Raw genomic sequence first — 20,854 nt, forward strand, 5'->3', positions numbered from 1 at the left:
GCACTTTGGTGGTCCTTCTGGGACCCCCTGAGAAGGGCTAGGAGGTCAGGGGGTCTCAACCCTGCCCCCTTTTCGCGTTTTCCACTCTTGTTTTGTGCTCTCTTGTGCCTCACTTCTCCTGAGAAACAAGATGGCTGCTCAGGTGGTCCCAGAAGGATAATAACATATATAAACGTTATCCGCTAATAGAATTAACATTTACAAAACCTTTGAAATGTATTGAAAAAAAATATAGGTTTCACGCCTGATATAGTTAGGAATTAGCATTTAAAAAACCTTGCAAATTCACTGAAAAAACCATAGTTTTCAAGCCTTATATAGTTAGGAATTAGCATTTAAAAAACCTTGCAAATTCACTTAAAAAACCATAGGTTTCAGGCCTTATATAGTTAGGAATTAGCATTTAAAAAACCTTGCAAATTCACTTAAAAAACATAGGTTTCAGGCCTTATATAGTTAGGAATTAGCATTTTAGAAAACCTTGCAAATTCACTTAAAAGACCATAGGTTTCAGGCCTTATATAGTTAGGAATTAGCATTTAAAAAAACATTGAAATTGCTCCTATATAGTTAGTTGTACTAACTATATTTCGCGCACCCGCAATCCACTGCTGATGATGTCACATATTACATCATTCATGACACGGTCAGTGACATCACTGATGACATCACTGATGACATCTCAAATGACATCACTGATGACATCACTGATGACATCTCATTTGACATCACTGACCACATCACTGATGATATCATTCATGTGATAATACGATGCACCTCCTCACACTCTAATATAACCTTTGATACACCCAGTGTTAAATACAGACTACCATTCTTGAAACCATTGACACACCAATACCAGTTACTACATACGCACTCACTGATTCCTAGGTCTACACACACACTCACTCATTCACCCATAGAATCACTCATACATACAGTCACTCATCAATACAACACTATCATATGCACTCATACACCTATACAGACACTCACACACTGCCACTCATCCATGGAGTTACTCACACACCTAGTCAGTCATGCAAAGAATCAATCACACTTCCATTTCCTCAACTATACAGTTATACACACAACACCTTACGTATTCAAGCATATACTAACACATACTTACTCTCTTATACAATCACTGATACAAGTACACAATGATCCATACAGCCACTCGCACATTCACTGGCTCTCATGTATAGTCATTTATATAAGCCAACTCTCACATGCACTGTATTTTACATATGTACTTACTTGGACATGTAGCACTGAGATATCCATTCACTCACCAACACACCCATGCACAGAGTCAACCGCCCATATAGCTGTTTCTACATGCACTCTTGAACTAATCAACTGCTCACACATCTATGCACAGAGTCACACACCTCCCAGCCACCCACACACACACTCAGTCTCCCATTCAAATACTTGGGCAACCAATGAATAACCCATATAGCCACTCATATAGCTACTGATCAACACATGCCGCAGCAGCTTACACAACAACAGACATACTGATGCACACATTCAGACAGTTTAGTCACTAACCAATGCATTTAGTAAGACACATTTAATCACTCACTCATACAGTCAGTCACGCACCTACTAAATCCTTCATCCAGCCACTTATACATCCACTCATTCTTTAATATGTAAAACATATTTAAACTTTACAGAAACACACAGTCAATGGATGATGTCACCAGTGATGTCATCAGTGATGTCAAATTAGATGTCATCAGTGATGTCATCAGTGATGTCATTTGAGATGTCATCAGTGATGTCATCAGTGATGTCACTGACCATGTCATGAATGATGTAATATGTGACATCATCAGCAGTGGATTGCGGGTGCGCGAAATATAGTTAGTACAACTAACTATATAGAAGCAATTTCAATGGTTTTTTAAATGCTAATTCCTAACTATATAAGGCCTGAAACCTATGGTTTTTTAAGTGACTATATATATATATATATGTATATATATATATATATATATGTATATTACCTACTGGCGGTCGCCAGTAGGTAGTTATAGTTAGGACCTATTATCCATAGGAAATCTGCAACATACAATTTGGAATAACTTTGCCGCCAGTTGACTAATCTTCACGAAATTTTCAAAACTAGTGGGGCGCTCTGGTCCGCTCCTATCCTGAAAGTCTCGGGGTGATTCATGAAGCGGGGCCCGTTAAAAAAGGGGGGTCCCAAAATGTGTTTTCCCCATGCAATTTTCCATAGGAACCATTCATCGCGGCTACAGCCCGAACTGCTGAACGGAATTACACTAAATTTGGCAAAGAGATAGTCCTCAGTTCAGACTCGTGCCTTTTGCTTAAATGGTGTGAATCCGTTCAGTAGTTCCTGAGAAAATTACAATTAAACGTACATATATATCTATGGCCGCGCTGGATCCGCACATCCTGAGCGCACCCTAAGCGCACTGTCCCGATCACGTGCTGAATGCTAATTGGCAGTAAAGTGGTTGTCAATATTCGAAACAAGGAAGTGTTGGCAGCCGTTTTGTGCCTCGGTAGAAGCGAGGCTGAAGAAGTCAGTGGAACAAGTGTGCAAAACGTATAAAGAGGGAAGGGTAGAAATACCCTGAAGCTCTACACTTGCTTAGGGGGTCCCACAAGGACTCCCAGAGCCCCCTCAATTGTTTTTTAAATGGTAAAGTGTGTGCAGGGTGCGTGAAACCTGCGAAAAAATAAATAAATAAAACAGAGCTTTTTTAATAATTAGCCCCAGTGGAGCCAAATCCCCCCGGAACTTTGTGTATTGTGGGAGGGGGGCTCTGTGGCCCCCCTCCTAGAGCCATTTAGGGCCCTGGGCACCGCCACCCCGACCTCCTGCACACCTCCTGCAGTGTCCCTGGGTGCCCACCCCGGGACACTGCTGTTTGCTATGAGAGGGCGGGAGTCTCGCGGCCCCCGCCCTCCCATAGCAAACTTGGTTTGGATTTTGAAAGAGAGAGCAGGGAAACCTGCTCTCTCATTCAAAATCCAAACCATATTGCTTTTCCACACGGGGAGCTGCATGTGGAAAAATAATGCCGGCTCCCAAAGGACGCGGGGAGCTGGCTGGGACCGTGGGGGCATTGGGGCTCCCCCCACGGTCCCCAATGTTTTATATAAGCCCCGGGGGATGGGTTCCCCGGGGATAATAGAAATTAGTGATGGGGCAAATTTTTTTTTTACGGTAAAATTAGGAGTCACGCACTAAGCGCGGCGCTCAGTGCGGCCCCCTGGTGTGCATGCGTTGGATGCACGACTACTAACCTGTAAGGTGCACGACTCCAGTGCATTTGGTGCACGACTTCTACGCATTGGGTGCGCGACTCCTCAAAATAATTTGAAAAAGAAAATACTATGAATATATTCTAAAAAATATAAAAAATATAAAATTAAATATTTTTTATTTCGTTTTTTAAAAATATTATATTAAAAATGTGTAATGTGATTAAAAAATATCTAAAAATAAATAGATTAAAAAATGTATTAAAACAATATGAAAAAAATAAATATAACAATTAATACATTCAAAAATTATCATTGAAAAAACCTTTGAAATTCACTGAAAAACCATAGGCTTCAGGCCTTTTATTAGTTAGGAATTAGAATTTAAATAACCTTCGAAATTCACTGAAAAAACATAGGTTTCAGACATGTTATAGTTAGGAATTGGCATTTAAAAAACCTTAGAAATTCACTGGAAAAACCATAGGTTTCAGAGGTGTTATAGTTAGCTGGACATTTCACTCGTACAAAACCATTGAAATTCCTCCGTTATAGTTAGTTGTACTCACTATAACTCGCAGGCCTGCAATCCACTGCTGATGATGTCACATGTTACATAATTCATGACATGGTCATTGACATCACTGATGACATCACTGATGACATCTCAAATGACATCACTGATGACATCATTCATGTGACAATCTGATACATCACATCATACACTAGTATAACCTTTCAACGCTCATTATAAAATATGGAGTACCATATTTGAAACCATTGAGACTAATACAAGTTTCTAAAAACCCACTCAGTGATTACTACATCTACACATTCATCTAAACACTTACCTATAGATTCACTCATACATGCTAACAAAGATCAATTGAACACTATTAAATATACTTATACACCTACATCGACATTACACACCAGCACACATCGTATTCACTAATGCAAACAATTGATCATACTTACATTTACTAAGCTACACACTTATACAAACACCACTTTATTTATTCATACAGATAGAAACTCATACTTATTGTGTTATAAAACCACTATTACAAGTATACAGTTTTCGATACAGTCACTCATACAATCACTTAGTCTTATGCATACTTATCTATATCCAACAACTGTCACATACACTGCCTTTTATATTTCTAGTTTGTTGGACATTGAAAAATATAGTTACTCATCACCACACCCATAAAGAGATTCACTCACCCAAACAACTGTTTCCACATACAGTCTTAACCTCATATACCTACTAAATCAACTATTTACACATCTTTGGACAGTCACACACCTCCCACCCAACCACACACACATTCACTATCCCAAACAAATACTCATGTAACTAATTAATAACTAATATAGAATTTCACATAGCTAGTAACCATCTTATGTAGTAGTTTACACCACAATATATAGGGTGATACAGATATTCACACAGTTTAATCACTATCACATATATTTAGTGAGACACTTTAAATTAGTCACTTAGACAGTCAATCATAGTGCTACTAAATCCTCCATCCAGACACTTATACATCCACTCAGTCTTCAATGTAGATTGCTATATATATAATACATATTTAAATAACAAACCAAACCGCATTCAGTGGATGATGTCATCAGTGATGTCATTTGAGATGTCATCAGTGATGTCAGTGACCATGTCATGAATGATGTAATATGTGACATCATCAGCAGTGGATTGTGGGCGCGTGATCTATAGTGAGTACAACTAACTATAACAGAGGAATTTCAATGGTTTTGTACAAGTGAAATGTCGAGCTAACTATAACACCTCTGAAACCTATGTTTTTTTCAGTGAATTTCTAAGGTTTTTTAAATGCTAATTCCTAACTATAACATGTCTGAAACCTATGGTTTTTTCAGTGAATATATATATATATATATATATATATATATATATATATATATATATATATATATATATATATGTATAGGTTTGTAATCCTTGATAAATTTAGTTCTTGTAGTATAATGCTCTCTAAGATCACTGACTAGAAAATTCACGGGTATCTTCCTGTTAGATCCATATTATAATAGGTTTAGTTCCAGCTGCTAAATAATAAAAAAAAGGTCTGCGGTTGTTCACTTCTGATTTCTACTCTAATTAACTTTTCTCAGATGCGCTGACAAACCTTTTTGCTTCTGTTCTAAAGTTGTTCTGGCGTCCACTATTAGCTGTTTCTTATGCGTGCTGACTAGATTTCAACTGACACGCTGACGAAACGTGTTCTCTTCAGCTCTTTGTTGTACTGGCGTAGAAACAGTTACTCATGCACGCTGACTAGATTTGCCCTGACGCGCTACGAGGCCTTTTTGCTGCTGTTCAATAGTATCACTGGCATTGGCTATAAGCATTTATTCATGCGCGCTGACTATATTTCCACTGACGCGCTGACTTGAACTTATTGCTGCTGTTCATTAGTTGCAGGCGCTTTACCTCAAAAGAGCAGGTTTAGAAATTAGTCGTCTTGACAAAGCTGGTGTGTGACTCTGAAAACTGCAATCCAAATAATTCTACCTCAAGAGTTATTTTACTCTAACAAAGTCTCCTAATTTTTTTTCTCACAAGACAACCTCCCTGGGGAGACACTAAGGGATTCCTTCACTCAGAATTTCAGGCGGGCTGACGAGACACTTATTTTTTCTTCAGGAGTTCAGTTGAAGTGCAATGCGCTTTACTCACACACGCGCATTGGTAGGATTCTCTTCAAACCACTAGACCGCTTCATTTGAGATGACGGCGGCCATCTTGAATATTGCATAATTCCGATGCTATAATTCTTTAAGCAGTACTTTGAACAACAGCATTCTGCTAGAGTGTAATTTTCTCCAATTAGGATATTGTCCCCTCTGATGGGTTTTGGCTTTTCTTTTCTTCTTTGCCTAGGTCAAAACATTGCAAGGCAATGACTCCTTGACATAAACAAAGTAGATTCAGAGAAACTAATCCAACATTATTAGGCATGCAAATGTGTGCAAACGTTTACTGCTGAAAGTTTATTTTCTAGGACAATGTAAGGAATAAGCTGCCTCGCTACATGGGCATAACCTGTGAATATAACAACAGGATGCACAGGATGTTGTAAATCTTGTTTATTAGTATCCAGACTTGCCCTATGGGAAGCTCTGAGATCCTGCGCAACAGTGTCTCTCAACTTCTTGAATCTGGCTCGATTGCAGAAGTAGAAGCCACTTGTTGCATTGGAGCAGAGCATCAGTTGCCAGGACACATGGACATGACCTAACAATAACATAATATAATAGTGGTGCTAGGCGATTCCTGGCTCAGGCTCTTTCTGGTGCAAGGCTATTCCTGGCTCTAGTCTCTTCCTGGTGCTAGGCTATTCTTGGCTCAGGCTCATCCTGGTGCTAGGCTATTCCTGCCTCTAGACTGTTACTGGTGCTAGGCTTTTCCTGGAGCAGGCTCTTCCTGGTGGTAGGCTATTCTTGGCTCTAGACTCTTCCTGGAGCTAGGCTATTCCTGGCTCAGGCTCTTCCTGGTGCTAGGCTCTTCCTGGCTCAGGCTCTTCCTGGTGCTAGATTATTCATGGCTCAGGCTTTTCCTGGTGCTAAGCTATTCCTGCCTCAGGCTCTTCCTGGTGCTAAGCTATTCTTGGCTCTAGACTCTTCCTGGTGGTAGGCTATTCTTGGCTCTAGACTCTTCCTGGTGGTAGGCTATTCTTGGCTCTAGACTCTTCCTGGAGCTAGGCTATTCCTCGCTCAGGCTCACCCTGGTGCTAGACTCTTCCTGGCCCAGGCTCTTCCTGTTGCTGAGCTATTCCTGCCTCAGGATCTTCCTGGTGCTAAGCTATTCCTAGCGTTAGACTCTTCCTAGCTCAGGCTCTTCATGTTGTTAGGTTCTCCCTTGCACAAGGCTCTTCCTTGCTCTAGTCTCCTCCTAGCGTTAGGCCCTTCCTATTTCGGATTCTTCTTGGCACTAGGCTCTTCCTGGTGCTAGGCTCTTCCTGGCTCTAGGCTATTCCTAGTGTAAGTCTCTTTCTAGTTTGGGCCTTTCTTCGCGCTAGGCTCTCCATGACACTAGGCTCTTCCTGGTACTAAGCTCTTTCTGGTGGTAGGCTCTTCCTAGCGATAGACTCTTCCTTGTGCTAGGCTGTTCCTAGTGTTAGACTCTTCTTCGGCCGGGGCATTTCCTGGCACTAGGCTCTCCCTTGCACAAGGCTCTTCCTGGCTATAGGCTCTTCCTAGCATTAGAGTCTTCCTGGACGTGTCTCTACCTGGCTCAGGCTCTTCCGCTTAGGCTCTTCCTTGTTCAGGCTCTTTCTGGCCGGGGCTCTTCTTGCCGCTAGGCTCTTCTTGGCACTAGGCTCTTCCTGGTGCAAGGGCCCAGGGCCTTTACATTTTCCCTCCAAATCTATGCATTACAAAGGAAGCTTTAAGTTGGGCCAGTATTTTAATGCCAGAGGGCCCTTGTTAAAACTTTGCAAAAAGTATGTGTAGTAAGGACGCACTACACATAAGAGAATTCAAAGTCGTTTATTGAGATCATAACACACAAGTGCTCCCAGCTTGACGGCTTTCGTGTCCTACCAACATTCTAACGCTGCCTTCAGGTGACAGCTTGGGCTAAACCAAGGTAAGGAGTTAGGAGGGGGGAAATGGCAGGGTGGGCGAAACCATTAGATACGTTACAACACATCATCCTCCCTAGGGAGACTACACAGGCGCGGGAGGAGTAGGAAGGGAGTATCAGAAGGGGTGGGCAAGAAGAGAGGAAAGGCAGAGTTGTGAGGAAAGTAGGAGCACGAGAGAGAGAGAGAGAGAGAGAGAGTAGAAGAGGAGAGAGAGAGATAGTGTGGGAGAGTAAAACAGGGGTGAAAAGAACAGGAGAACAGTGCAAAACCAAAACCTTGAGTTCTGCGCAGCAGACTCTGTCCTAGGTCAGGGCCTAGGTTAAACAATACATAGTTCACAAACACCCCCTTAAGAGGGTGACCGCATGTGCCTTTACCTCATGCTATATTGCCTGTGCCAGGACGGGGTGGTTCGTTTCCTGTGACTTTCCCTTCTCTGCCCCCTTTCCTGCCATCTGTCTCCTGACTCTGAAATTCCCTCACCTAACAGATCTCTCTTAATGGTAACAGGGACAACTCGGTCTTGACTCCACATTTTTCCGTCCTGCATGACTACCACATTGCTCTTGACCTCCTTTATTTTCTCTGGGGTGTAGAATCTGTCCTCTTTTTTTCCCATTCTGTCCGGCTTCCTGATGTACACCATCTGTCCTCCTTTGAGGTTCTTTTCCTTTGCACCCCACTTACTGTCATACCACTCTTTGTATTTGCTTTGCTTGTCTTCAATTCTCTTTCTCATATCCTCCTGATCTACCTCCAGATGACCCCCTTTCCCCATCCACTGTGGGGACAGCTTTGATACAGCCTTTCTTCCTCTCATCAGCTCGAACGGTGTGTGTCCAGTGGTGGAGTTGGGAGTGGTATGATAGGCCCACAGAGTTTCCATTATGGCGTCCTCCACGTTTTTCCCCGACTTGCTGGCTAGATTGATACTCTCCTTCAGCAAGCGGTTCGCCCTTTCCACCTTGCCATTCGCCTTGGGACAATACAACGGAGTGCAGATATGGGATATTGAGCAGTCTTTTAAAAACTCTTTCATTTCATCCGAGATCAGTTGGACCCCATTGTCCGTTATCATCGTTGAGGGTATACCTTCTCTAGAGAACACTTCTTCGAGAAAACGTATCCATGACTTTGTGTTGATGTTAACTACAATTTTGTGAGTTATCCAGTTAGAATAATAGTCTATCAATACCAATAGGTACCAATCTTGTGAGCCCCTTCCATGAATGGGTCCCGTTATGTCAAAGCCCAGCTTTCTCCTGGGTGCCATAGGTACTTCCACTGGAATCAAAGGAGAACGCTTAGATAGCTTGGATTTGTCGCTGATGCTACAAGCGTAACAATCTCGTACCTTCTCCTCCATTTCTCGGTCCATCTCCGGAAACCAGTAGTCTGCTCTTAGTCTTGCCTTGCATAGGCTTCTGCCCAAATGACCTTCATGGGCCAAGGTGATCACTTGCTGCCTCATTCCCTCTGGTGGAACAAGTTTTCCCGACTTTTTGACGAAATTTGCTTCCACTGAAAGATCATCTTTTACATTCCAATACGGTTGAATTTCATTACTCAGATCCTTGCACTTCTGGGGCCACCCTGACACAATGTACCTCTTCACCTTCCTCAATGTCTCATCCTTTTCCATATGCCTTTCCCATTCTTCTTTTGCCACAGCTGCTACACTTATTTCCAATATGGTGTCCTCCACCTTTTCTTCTTCTGGCTCGCAGCGGACGGGAGACCTAGAAAGAAAATCCACCACTCTGTTTTGTTGGCCCGGTATGTATACAGCTCTGAAATTATATTCTTGCCGGCCCAAGACCCACTTTGCAATGCGCGGGGTCATTTCCTCCATGTTCTTCTTGGTGAACAAAGGCACCAGTGGCTTGTGGTCCGTATGCACCTCGAATTGTACTCCCCAAACGTAGAACTTAAAGTGTTTGATTGCCCAATAAACAGCCAGAGCCTCCTTCTCCACCGTAGAATAGTTTGCTTCCGGAGAGGTGAGAGTTCTTGAGGCGAAAGCCACTACCTTTGCTTGCTTATCTACTCTTTGCGATAAGGTTGCGCCTACTCCCCGGTTACTTGCATCTGTGGTAATTATTATGTCTCTTTCTGGATCAAATTTTCCAATAAAGGGTGCCTGTATGATTGCATTCTTTATATCTCTGAACGCCATCTCTTGTTTCTCTCCCCAGTTGAAAATGCTGTCTTTCTTTACCAATTCTCTCAACGAATAAGTTCTGATTGCAAAGTCTTTAATGAATTTCGCCATGTACTCCGCCAGGCCAAGAAATTACACCACTTCCTCTCTGCTTGTTGGTGTTGGGGCATCTCTAACGGCGTTGACCAAGTCACATTTAGGTTTGATACCTTCTTCTGAAATTGTGTGGCCCAAGTAATCCACTGAGCTCACCCCCGATTTGCACTTGCTCCCTCTGTTGGTGAACCCTACCGCCTTCAACCTCCTTAGCACTCCTTTTATGTTCTCACTGTGTTCCTCTTCATTTGAGCCATAGATCAGGATGTCATCCTGGAAGCACATTGTTTTTCTGCAATCTTTGAGAATGTGCTGCATCACTCGCTGGAAGGCCGCTGCCGCAGACGCCAACCCAAAAGGCATCCGTAGAAATTTGAAGTTGCCAAAGGGAGTTGTGAACGCCGTCAGAGACTGTGACTCCGGATGCAGCTCTATCTGATAGTAGGCCGAGGACAAATCCAACACGCTAAAGAATCTGGCCCCTTGTATAGTGCTCAACATCTCTCCAATTCTCGGGAGGGGGTATCGGTCTATCTGAATGTTAGCGTTCAAGTCTCTCAGGTCTACACACAACCTAATGTTCTTTCCTCCATCCTTGGTCGTGATAACAACCGGAGCCAACCAAGCTGATGTCTCTATTTCTTTGATAACTCCTTGGCTGACCAATTTGTCCAACTCGTTTTTCAGAGGCTCCTTCATACGTAGAGGAATGGAGCGTGTTTTATGTATTACTGGTACTGCCCCTTCCTTGAGCGTTATTCTGTGCATATAGTTCTTTAACACCCCCAGCTTTTCATTAAATACCTCCTTAAATTCCTGAGTCAGGTCTTCAGCAATACTGGGGGGTCTACTAAAAGCACTTGCTCACTGTTGTTGGGATCTAACTTAATCCGTAGTTCTTTCTGATGCTTCCACCCCAGGAGATTAGAACCTCTCGTGGTAACATACACTTTTCCCACCGTGTGCCTATCCTTAAAGGTTATCCTCATTTTTGTCATACCCTCTAATGGTATTCGTTCCTTGAAGTACCCTACAGGATTTATGTCAGCTCTCTCTAGCTCCACCCCATGTCTGGCAAACTTCTCTTCAAACACCCTTTTGTCTATTAGCGTATAAGGAGAGCAAGAATCCGCAAATACTTCAATTCTCTCTCCATCCAAAGTAATTTCATATTTGGGATATTCGTTACATTCATTTTCATCACCATCTCCCACCTGGAATATAAAGGTTTTCTCTCCCCCATCCTCAATTTCAACATTTTCCACCATATGTACTTTCGGATTGAAATTCTTACATACTTTTGAAAAATGCCCCTTTTTGTTGCATTTCCTACATAATACATCCCTTGCAGGACACTTCCAGTTGTTTGCCAGATGATTGGGGCTACCACATTTGTAACATAATAATCCCTGGGGATTGCTGCGCTGAGTGACCTTAACTTTCTCCCCCACTTTACAAACAGTCTCCCCTTCATGTGCCCCTTTGCTCTCATTTTTTTCTTTAGTTTCCCCCTCATGTATTTTCATCTCTTTCATGCACAACGCAGTGTGCTCTAACCCTTTAGCTATACTCAGAGCCTCCTCCAGGTCAGGATTCATTGTAAGGAGTTCCTCCTGTATCCTTGGGTCATTAGTGCACCTAACAATCTGTTCTCTTATCATTGAGTCAGTCAAAGCCCCAAATTCGCAAGTGGCAGATAGACCCCTCAGGACAGCAACGTAATTAGTGACCTTTTCATCTTTCTTCTGCGCCCTTCTGTAAAATTTGTGCCTTTCAAGTACTACATTCAGTTTAATTTTAAAATGTTCTTCCAATATCATTAAAGTATACTCATAGACAGTGATCCCTTCTACCTCTTCTTGTTCGTCATTTACCTGCCTACCAGTTATGTCCTCAAACACTTTCCTTCCATGAATGCCCAAATTATGTAGTAAAATATGTTGCTTCCTCACGTTGTTGTAATTTCCTCCCCCAATTGCTATGAGGTAAGACTTGAATGTACCTTCCCATCTTTTCCAGGGAATGTCCGGCTCACCAAGCTCATTTAGAAAGACGAGATTTTGGTTCCGGAGTATGCAGAAGAGCGGGGGATGAAACCTTCCCTTAGCCTATTTACTGAGCTGACCGAAGAAGTGTTCAGCAATCTAGTACGTAAGGTTTCTTCAGGTTCCCCCCTGGATCCCTTTCCTCCAAGGTTATGGAAGGAAGTGGGACAAGCAACCTTACCCTGATTACATCAGATTTGCAATCAATCGTTGGAGGCAGGGGTGGTGCCGGAGGCTTGGAAACAGGCTATGGTTACCCCCCTGCTTAAAAAGCCCTCCATGGACCCAGGTGTGCCTGCTAACTTCAGGCCTATATCCCTCTTACCCTTTCCAGCTAAGGTCCTGGAAAAACTGGTCAGCAGGGATCTTTCAGTTTTTTGGGAGGAAAACTGTTTGCTGGATGAGGACCAATTTGGATTCCGCCCAAAACATAGCACGGAGTCAGCATTAATAACGGTTATGGATAGCCTTCGAAGGCGTGCGGACAATGGAGAACATACAGTATTGATATTATTGGATATGTCAGCCGCCTTCGATACGGTGAATCAACGTATCTTGTTGGAGAGGCTAACCGAGACTGGGGTGAATGGGATGGCTTTCCACTGGTTACAATCTTACCTGATGGGCAGACAACAGACAGTATTTCTAACACCATTTACGTCAAATAAACTACCAGTCCCCCACGGCGTGCCTCAGGGCTCGTCTATCAGCCCTATCCTTTTCAATATTTACCTACGTCCTCTATTCCCCCTGATCAGATCTTTTGGGATTGAGCTGGCTAATTATGCCGATGACACCCAACTGGTGTTCTCCCTGGAGGGGGAACAAGCGGTACCGTTGAGTACCCTTCAAGACTGCATGAGCCATACCTCCGTTTGGCTTAGGGAAAATTACCTTCAATTTAATGGAAGTAAAACGGAGGTAATGTTTTGTCCGGGCAACACTCTACCTCGCCACCTACCACTGGAGTTTAGACTTACACCAGAGGAAGCACCCCTGACTCCAGTTAGGGTGGTACGGAATTTAGGGGTTATGGTAGAGGATAACCTTCAGATGGAAGCACAAGCCAACAAGACAATCAGTGTCTGTATGGTTCTCCTACGAATGTTACGACAGGTGCTACCTTTTCTCCCGAAGGAGACTCGCCCTCTGGTGGTCAGAAGTCTGATACTTAGTAGACTGAACTACTGTAATGCTCTGTACTTGGGTGCCCCGCAGTACATCATTCAGAGCCTACAAAGAGTCCAGTCTACTGCAGCTAAACTAGCCTTGAGCTGGGAGCGCCGTTCTTCCACTTCCTTGGCTTTGAAAGAGCTACACTGGCTGCCAATCTGTGAAAGAATTCGCTTTAAATCCTTGTGCACAGTGTTTAATGGACTTCACAACTCAGGCCCAAGACCGCTATCCAACAGGTTTAATTGGTACCAGCCGAAGAGGATGCTTCGCTCCTCCTCGTCAAACCTAGCGTTGACATCCAGATTTAAGCGATCTAGGATGGGAGGCCGAGCTTTTAGTGTGTCAGCAGCCCGACTCTGGAATGAGCTACCACTTCGAATTAGACAGTCCGACACGCTGACCTCGTTCAGGAAAAGCTTAAAAACCTGGCTGTTCCCTAGAGGCAGCTAGGTTTCCAGCTCTTTCCCTTTCTCTGACCATGCTACTGCAGGAGGGGCTTTGTGCTATAATCTGAGCATCAAGATACCTGTAGGGTGAAAGGTTGCGCTATACAAGAAATAAATACATACATACATACAGAAAGGGTGGAGGCTGGCTCATTCCTGCTCCTGCCATGGCCATCAACTAGTAAAACCCTCTAGAATGCTATGAAGGCAAACCCTGAAAGCTAAGACTTTCAGAAGAAGTACTATGCTATTTTAACCCTCCTTTTCAAATTTTCCTACTGCAAAGTGCGACACACAAGTAACTGTGTTTTCCCCCTCAGAAAAATGAAATAAACCAACTTCAATCACTTTTCAACCAACATTAAATTGATGGGAACTAAAACTGAGGAGACTACACGAGTCCTCTTTCTTTTTCCTTGATTTCCCCACAGTCAATTGCTCTGGGCGGGAACTTCCTGTGGAGAGCGTCGACGCTTCATCAGAAACTCTCTGACCTCGTTGACTTCCTTCCTTCGGTCCGATGCCTCACCCGCCGTGCACACAAACCGCCGAAAAGGAGAAAGGAACAGGGCAGTGTCTCCACAAAGTTCTCACACGACGAACTGGGCAAATCGGAGTCTCCAGATCTCACTCGCAGCGTCGCACACACCAGGCACTTCTCCCACAAACTCCTTCGCTCCTTGTCAGCAAGGATGGCAGCTCCCTTACTCGACGAAACTCACTGCGCTTTCAACTGCAAACGCGCCTCAGGAATACCGTCAGTTTGAACATCAGCACAGCTCACCGCAAGTCGTCCGACACATCGGCTATCCTCCCTCTTACAGCACCGGCTCGCCATTCAACACGCAGCCCACCATGAAGATGCTGCTTCACCAGAGATCACCACGCCGAACTGCTACCTCAACAAATTCTCGCCGGTACTGCCGAGAGTTGGCCAGCAGGGATGATTCATTTATCGATTTACTTATTCTCCATCCAAGCATCAACAACTCCAGGGGGGATGCACCACGCTGACCCTGGCTCAGCTCCTTGACACTCGTCGCCAAAAAGTGTAGTAAGGACGCACTACACATAAGAGAATTCAAAGTCGTTTATTGAGATCATAACACACAAGTGCTCCCAGCTTGACGGCTTTCGTGTCCTACCAACATTCTAACGCTGCCTTCAGGTGACAGCTCGGGCTAAACCAAGGTAAGGAGTTAGGAGGGGGGTAATGGCAGGGTGGGCGAAACCATTAGATACGTTACAACAGTATGTTTTGGGGCCCAGAAGGAGACTGCAGTCTCCTTGGTAGCCACTAGGAGTCACTACAGCATTTTTCATTTTTAGAGAACTATGTTAAGTTTATCTATATCATGTATTCTTGGCATTTGCATGGTTTCGTACAGCTTTTGGAACCTGGTTTCAATTTATTGTTCTGGGACACTTGTTGACTAGAGTCAGAGGGACCTGTTGGTATTGCGTTTGGTTGTGTTTCATATTGTTCCGAGGTGGCTCATACTGGATAGTTGGGTTTTTTTTGTTTTGTTTTTTTTAGATAGTGGCGGCATGGTTGAAATAGACTGGTGTATTGTTCAGTGATGAAATGTATTGTGTAATTTCCAAAGGACATTACTTCTTGTTTTGCTCCGCTGGGGTGTGAGGTTGTTCCTCGCTCAGCTTCAGGTGTCTTGTTCCATGTTCATACTGTAGCTTTTAGCCATTACATGTGTATGTGGGTGTGGTAAGTGTACGTTGTTTACGATGGTTGATATGGCAAACAATGAGCCAACTAAATGACTTGGAACCATGCTGTTCCCATAATGCTGCAAAAAATTGGGTCTAAAGTGTACTGTTGGTGTAGTGTAGTATGTCAGTACAACATGTTTAGACGAATACTTCAAACCATTAGACCGCTTCATTTAAGATGACTGCGGCCATCTTGAATGTTGCATAATTCCGATACTGTAATTCTTTGAGCAGTACTTTGAACAACAGCATTCTGCTAGGGTGTAATTTTCTACAACTAGGATATTATCCACTCAAATGTTTTTTTTTCCTTCTCTCCAGCGGTCAAAACATTGCAAGGCAATGACTCCTTGACATAAACAAAGTAGATTCAGAGATACTAATCCAACATTATTGGGCATGCAAATGTGTGCAAAAGTTCACTGCTGAAATTTTAGTTTCTAGGACAATGTAAGGAATAAGCTGCCTCGCTACATGGGCATAACCCGGGAATATAACAGGGCACACAGGATGTTGTAAATCAAGTTTTTTAGTATCCAGACATGCCCCATGGGAAGCTCTGAGATCTTGCGCAACAGTGTCTCTCAACTTCTTGAATCTGACTTGATTCCAGAAGTCGAAGTCACTTGTTGCAATGGAGCAGAGCATCAGTTGCCAGGACACATGGACATGGCCTAACAATAACAGAAGATAACAGTGGTGCTAGGCGATTCCTAACTCAGGCTCTTCCTGGTGCTAGGCTATTCCTAGCTTAGGCAATTGTGAAAGCCTGAGCTTCACAAAATGACTATGTTTGCAATCACAAAATAACTTTTTGTTGTGCACTAAACCCATGCAGTTCATTATGGTATGTATCAGTATTTTATTACTGTAATCTGGTCCCAAAACATTGACATTTAACCTACACCTGAAGAAGGTATTATCCCTCTTGCAAATGGGATCCTTGAGGCCATTTCCTTTTTGAGAATGTTAAAAGTTTATTGGGGAGGAGTCAGTGGCCTTCGGGACAACTCACAACTCTCAAACAAGCAAACAAAAATCTTTCCTTTTGCAATGCAGCCCTGTTTCCTTTAAGGAAAATGGACCACATTCAAAAGAAAAAAGGTGACTTTATTTAAAATGTGATCACAGACAGGTGTTCTGATAACACCAAAAGGAAACCATCCCTTTGATGCCATCCAATCATGGTGAGTCACAATGAATGACATATCTTATGAATATTGATGAGGTAGGTTGGATTGTGGCTCACTGTGGCTCAGAATTAGTACATAGGTCGACTCACATATTTCTTTTTCATTCGCAATTGTTTGGATCACAATTTATGACCACTTTTTGCAGATGGACATTTTATACATTAGGCCTTATAAATCTACATAGGTGCACTGCTGATATGCAGTGACACCTAGTGGTCAGTCACAGTACAGCAAAGCTGAATCTTGCAAGCAATATACAGGCTACCTCACTCTCAAGGGGCCGTTCACTATCTCTCAAGGCTTTACTTTTCCTGAAAAGGCCTTATGCGAGCACCTGGTTCACTATAAATAACATTAGATATAAATTATTTTTGACACTAATTTCAAGTTTGCAGCTTTTTTTTATACTTGTAAAACGAAAAGCAGATGCTAAAAGTGCTTTATGATTAAATTACATTGAGGTGAAGGAGTAAAATGAATAGTAAGCCTGGGCTGAGTTTGCGGAGTTCCACTATGCGTGACTCTGCGAAGTACAAAAAAACCTCCGCCCTGCTACGCAGAGCTCTGCAAGCGGCGGAGTTTCTTTATATAAATGCTGTTTGCGGTGATTTTCAGTGTCAGGTGCTTATCCGCACTGTGCAATCATCGCGAACTGCACCATGCACTGCGCAAGCGGGCGCTGCCTCCTTTCTGCTGCTTGAATAGATTTTTACTCGGGCTGCAGCTTTCTCAACGCAAACAGACGGTTTCTCAATGTGAGCGGTCACAAGCATACACAACCATTCGTAATGAGAAATCTGACCGACCGCGTTGAGAAATCTCGCCGGGAGGTTGATTTTCCATACTCGCCAACTTGATGTTGATGATCGCAGAGGAGGAAAAATCTCGCCGGGAGGTGGATTTTCCTTGCCCGCAATCACCAACTTGACATTGATGAACACGGAGTGCGGAAAACTCCGCGAGCGGAGCGGAGTTCACTGCCCAGACTTAATGAATAGGTGTTTCTCTCTGTTCAATAGCACCATGGGCACAATTAATCCAATATTTATTTAAAAGTAACTTGTTTCTCTATCTTCTAACCCACACTTCTCCCTTCAGGGCTCCATCTTTGATGACTGCTGCATGCTGTGCGGGTGCTATTGCTGCTCCTGGTGCCAGATGGCGCGAGAGATCAAGAAGAGGAAGCAGCCCTTCAGCATCATCAACGCCCAGACGACCACCATTCAAGCGCCCCAGTCCTACTCCGATGGCATGGCTCATAAGATGCCTCCGCCCTACTCCGAAGGCAAGGCTCAGGCCGTCCAGCAGCATAAGTAATGCAGGTGTTAAGGCGGGGCCCGATTGCTGCAGGGTGGCCACCGCTATTCACTCCAACACACACACCCACCACTGTACGCCTGTGAACCCCTCAAAGGTGGCATCAGGACAGGTGGGCTGGACATTTTATGTCTGGGATGAATGTTTTTCAAGATTAGAGCACATCATGGTTACCACATATTTGAATTTTATTTTAATTTACATAGCAAAATATTCATATTGTTAACAACAGGTTTGAAAAATGTAAGAAAATAAAATATATAAGATGTTGCAAACTTATCTGTTGTTAATGCACTGCAAGCACAGTGGGTTTAAAGCCCATAGTTCACGGGAAGTACTCATGTCATGACCTAGTTACATAATTCACATGAATTGAATTGTTCCCATGAATTATGGATCCAAAGCATTGGGAATCCCCAAAACTAGTTACATCATTTTTATGTGTACTGTATGTAAGGGATAAAGTACCCCCTAATGCACATTATGAGAATTCTGCAAGTCACTGAGGCATTCCATAACCATCTAGAGGAAAAAGACAGAAGGCAGGGCTCCTTTATATGGTCATGGATATCTGAGGTGACTTGCAATGTCCTAATAATAGATGATGGGGGACTTTATTCCTTATAATACATGGTCACACCATCAATCTTCACACAAACTGCTTAAGTCCACATTACTTTCCTCTTTCATAGAAATATGTAGGAAAATGTAACAGACCAAAAAGCAGGGAGATATTTGTTGCACAAATATATTAAAATCAGTTTAATATAAATCAAATTTAACATAGGCTCTAGCTCAGAATTTGTATAAAGGGTCATCGAGATACTCTCTTTTCTGCAGTATGCAAACATAATCCTATTGCCATAAATATCTGCTTTCTGTTGATAGCTGTTCATTTTGAGAAACAAGAAGAAAAAATAAGTTTCATTTTCCTTGTTAAAAACTGCAGCTGTAACTAGACTTGATGACCTTCCTTTCCTCTTAGCTGCTGCCTCTGGCAGCAGTCATTGTGACATCAGAACTCAACTGTAATAACTTATTACAGTTGAGCAGCAACGTCATCCTGTTGTCAGCAGTCACCTGTACTTAAGAAATCAGAGACAAGTGTTAAGATAGGGATTATTACAAGCTCCCATATATTATAAAATGATTAATGGTGTACCTGTGTATTATAGTTCAATCATGGCCCTTTGGCGTTGTGGCAAAAAGTATCACATCATCAGAACCACTATATAGCATTATAGCTCCATAATGCAGTGCTGCATTTATGAAAATCAACTAATTGTGGGGCAAATTAAAAGATAAAGTTTATTTTTGTAGCAATGCATAAGGCTTGCACGGCGTACTGTGCTAGCCTTACCTGTAGTTCAAAAGAAAAGAGATATTGTGGAACCCCAGGAATCCTTCGCGGTCCAGTCTGCCATGGACATTCTGGTCAATATCACCCTCTGCAGTGATTGTTAATCACTGTTAACTGCCCACCCCAGGGGCCAGAGCTAAAACCAAAGGCTTTTAGTGAGGGAGAGGCAAATTAACTGCTGGTGGGGTCTTACAGCATCACAGCAATATGGTGCCTGTGACTTCACCCAATATGGTGGACAATTATGCCCGCTCTATGCCTTGGCTTCAAACTCTCAGCCCACGCAGAAGGAAGGCAAACAACTGCACGTAGTGCCCCCATTCCAAGTGCTCACATTGGCTCATTCTCCTCATTGCTTGCAGGTTGCTAATTAGTTTTGTTGCTCTTGGAAGTTTGTCTTTAAGAGGCATTCAATGGTTCATCCATATTGGCAAGCACTGTGCCTCATGACAATGCAAGTTATTCTGTAGCAGGCATAGCAAGGATTCGAGCAATGCCCAGTCTCACGGTGACCAAAGGGGGGGTTGAGTATTTCCTGCAGTCATCAGAGCTCAGCAGCTCCAAGAGGTACAAGCACTTTCCCACAGCATTTGTAGTCTGCCAAACTATGAACCAGTCCCTTAGTCTGCTGGGACTGTACCTCTCAGCGGTCGCCATGTCAAACATCTGAAGGAGGCGGGCTTCAAGACAACAAAACGAAGAGCTTCCTTGGCATCTAAATAAATAATGCCATTTGATCTTTGACTCCAATGATGCCACAAGAAAGGATGTCAGCTACATGGGAGAAACATGCTGAAAGGTAAATTAATAAAACAACTACAGTAACTCATTTAAGTAAGCAGAGCCCTCCACCGCCCCCGTCCCCGGTTTGGAGGGCCAGCTGCAGCCTCTTAGGCTATCACAGGATTTGTGGCAATCCTCAGAGGTCTAAACAGAGCCCTGCCAGGAAGTCAGCTTCTAACCAACATCACCAGTTGTGAGATTCAGCCAGGCATGAGGAGGGCTCAATGTGACCTCATAATGTGTGAGCCTCACTCGTGATGAGTGACATTTGAGACCCCTGCAAGCAGGAATTGCTAAAGATCTTAGATTACGGGTGAGGAAAAACTATTCTCTTTACCCTGAAAGGTGTCTTCTGAGGTCTCCAGCATCTTAGCAAACTTGAGCCCTGGGGTCCAGAGCAGGCTGACGGACAATGAATTTCAAAAGTAACGACAAATGGAAATGACTGATTTTCATGAGTTCTTGTTAATATTTTTAATACTGACTATTTTACCAGTGTAAACAAACATCTTACTACCAATATTTCAAAATATGTTTGAAAAATTATTATATATATATATATAAGACGAAGAGAACTTTGGATAGTTTCCAAGTTTAGGTGTAGAGCGGCTCCTGTATAGAGTACCCTACAACACTGTGACACTCTGAATATATGTTTAGATG

General features: G+C 43.1%; 1 protein-coding gene across 1 annotated transcript in view; it reads left to right on the plus strand.

Moving 5' to 3' along the window:
• The window catches only part of LOC144798589 (cornifelin homolog), an 88,423-nt gene extending 70,109 nt beyond the window's left edge, over window positions 1-18,314 (plus strand). Inside the window, exon 4 of the mRNA XM_078669543.1 lies at window positions 17,830-18,314. Within this exon, the coding sequence (XP_078525669.1) occupies window positions 17,830-18,048 (219 nt within the window). The 3' untranslated portion in view covers window positions 18,049-18,314. The remainder of the gene's footprint in view (window positions 1-17,829) is intronic.
• Window positions 18,315-20,854: the final 2,540 nt, after the last annotated feature.

This window comes from Lissotriton helveticus, chromosome 12 (assembly GCF_964261635.1).
Source record: "Lissotriton helveticus chromosome 12, aLisHel1.1, whole genome shotgun sequence".
In the NCBI taxonomy this organism is placed as follows: domain Eukaryota; kingdom Metazoa; phylum Chordata; class Amphibia; order Caudata; family Salamandridae; genus Lissotriton; species Lissotriton helveticus.